Source organism: Trypanosoma cruzi, genomic scaffold, assembly GCF_000209065.1.
Source record: "Trypanosoma cruzi strain CL Brener 1047053516877 genomic scaffold, whole genome shotgun sequence".
NCBI classification, from domain to species: domain Eukaryota; phylum Euglenozoa; class Kinetoplastea; order Trypanosomatida; family Trypanosomatidae; genus Trypanosoma; species Trypanosoma cruzi.
The window spans coordinates 1-1,997 of NW_001849210.1; the positions used below are offsets into that span (position 1 = coordinate 1).

At 66.6% G+C, this 1,997-nt stretch overlaps 1 protein-coding gene across 1 annotated transcript, besides 2 other annotated features; it reads left to right on the forward strand.

Annotated features, from left to right (window-relative positions):
• On the forward strand, positions 1-1,997 carry Tc00.1047053476125.9 (dispersed gene family protein 1 (DGF-1), putative; the record flags this gene model as incomplete). Its single annotated transcript, XM_797498.1, has 1 exon — positions 1-1,997. A coding segment is annotated over one exon (1,997 nt), but the record flags the coding sequence as incomplete, so codon positions are not given.
• Positions 1-1,997: a sequence feature (areas not merged during assembly with more than two copies in the genome that could not be assigned to a particular haplotype).
• Positions 716-879: a microsatellite.

Genomic DNA, 1,997 nt, shown 5'->3' on the forward strand with positions numbered 1-1,997 from the left:
CATGGATTGGTGTTCGACAACGGGGTGATGGCCAACGCGTCCGCCGTCGTGGTGAATGACAACGCCGGTGCGCTGACCGATGGCGCGCTGCTGGTGCTGCGGGAGGCGGTGTCGTTTGTTTGCGGGTCGTGGCTGTCGGTGCGCGGCAACAGCATCAGCGGCACGCTCCTGTCGGTGCCTCCCAACCCGCGCAGTGTGGAATTTGTGCAGAGCACGCTGACGTTTCACAAGAACGCCGGCAGTGGGCCCGTCGTGATGGACGGCACCGTTGAGCTCGGGGGCGCCGGCCGAAAGTTCGTCGTGGGGTGCCTGACGCTCAACGGGCAGGCGCTGCAGGCGATCAACTACAGTTCCGCCGGCATCATTGGGAAATTCCGTCCTGTGGCGTGCAGCGTGTGCGACGCCGACGTGCGCTGCTTTGCTGCTGCGACGAGGGCGATGTCGAGGTCGTGCGGCTGCCGCTGTGCTGAGGGCGGGTACGGGCGCGACTGCCTGCCGGTGTACCTGCCGCAGGTGGACGGGTGCAACCGCACGCCCGAGAAACCGCTGCTGAGCCACACGGCGACGCTGACGGCGACGTGCAGCCTGACACCAACGTGGACGCCAACGCCGCCAACAACGAGCCTGAGTACGACGCGCTACAGTCAGACGAACTACGGACCGACGGAGACGCTGCAGGTGACGGAAACGGAGACGCTGCTGCCCACGCCGACCCCGGCAGCGTCGGTGACGGCGACGGTGCTGCCGACCACGACAATGACGTCATCGGACTCACTGCCGACCCCGGCAACGTCGGTGACGGCGACGGTGCTGCCGACCACGACAATGACGTCATCGGACTCACTGCCGACCCCGGCGGCGTCGGTGACGGCGACGGTGCTGCCGAGCGCGACAATGACGGCATCGGAGTCACTGAGCATGAGCCTGTCGGTGAGCAGCACGCCGTGGTGGAGCGACGTGGCGTGTCCGAAACTCGCCGTGACGACGGCGGCTGGTGGGAGCCTGACGCAGAACGACATTCGCGGCGGTGGGAGCACCGTCCCGACACTGCTGATGGTGGTGCTTCCGCCGCCGTTCCGGTGGGCAAGCGACCCGCACCTCGGCACGCACCTGAGCTTTGTGCCGGTGTCGACGGCGCAGCCGCGCGGCTTTGGTGGTCCGTGGGGAGCGATGCTGCGCAACGCGACGTGGGAGCGCAACGCGACGAATCCGTCCACCGTCCTGGAGCTGGCTGTGCCCGTGCACCGCGGTTACTTCATTGCTGCCGACGAGACGATAGTCATTCGCTGCGACGCTGCGGCGGTGTCTGGCGGCTGCAACGGTGTGCTGCTTGGGTCTTTCACCATTGCGTCTAACACGCTGCCCGCCGTTGCCAGCGCCCTCTCGACGATCACCGGCGTTGTTGCGGGTGCGACGGCTGTTGCCGTGGTGGTGACCGGCGGGCTGGGCTCCATTCTGGAGATGCAGGCGCTCGGCGTGTTTGCGAGGATGTCATGCGCCTCGGCGCAGGAGCGTGCGAGCACCGTTGCGCTGCCGTACTTCCTGTCGGTGTTCGCTGCCCTTGATCCGCTGTGGATGGTGGTGGGCAACGCGCTGCTCGCCGCTGTGTTTGGGTGCGTGCACTACGGTGTGACGGCGGCCTTCCAGCGGTGGCGCGGCGTGGACGCTGCGAGTGCGTGGGCGGCGATGCGCTTCCCGAGCCTGACGTACGTCGTGGCTCACGCGATGCACCTCGGCATCTTCTTCGGCTCCGTGGTTGCACTGGCGATGCCCGGCGCTCGCGTGCAGCACTATGTGATTGGTGTCGTTGGTGTGCTGTACGGTGTGGCGTTTCCTGCTGGCGTGTGCTACTTGATTGCCCGCCACACGGGCGCGAGCTTCACGAAGTACTGGCATTTTTTGAAGAAGCCGCTGCACGAGCGCCTGCTGTACCCCGTCGGGTATTGGCACCCCGCGGCGCAGCAGCGGATGTACGGCGGCATGCTAACGAACATGAA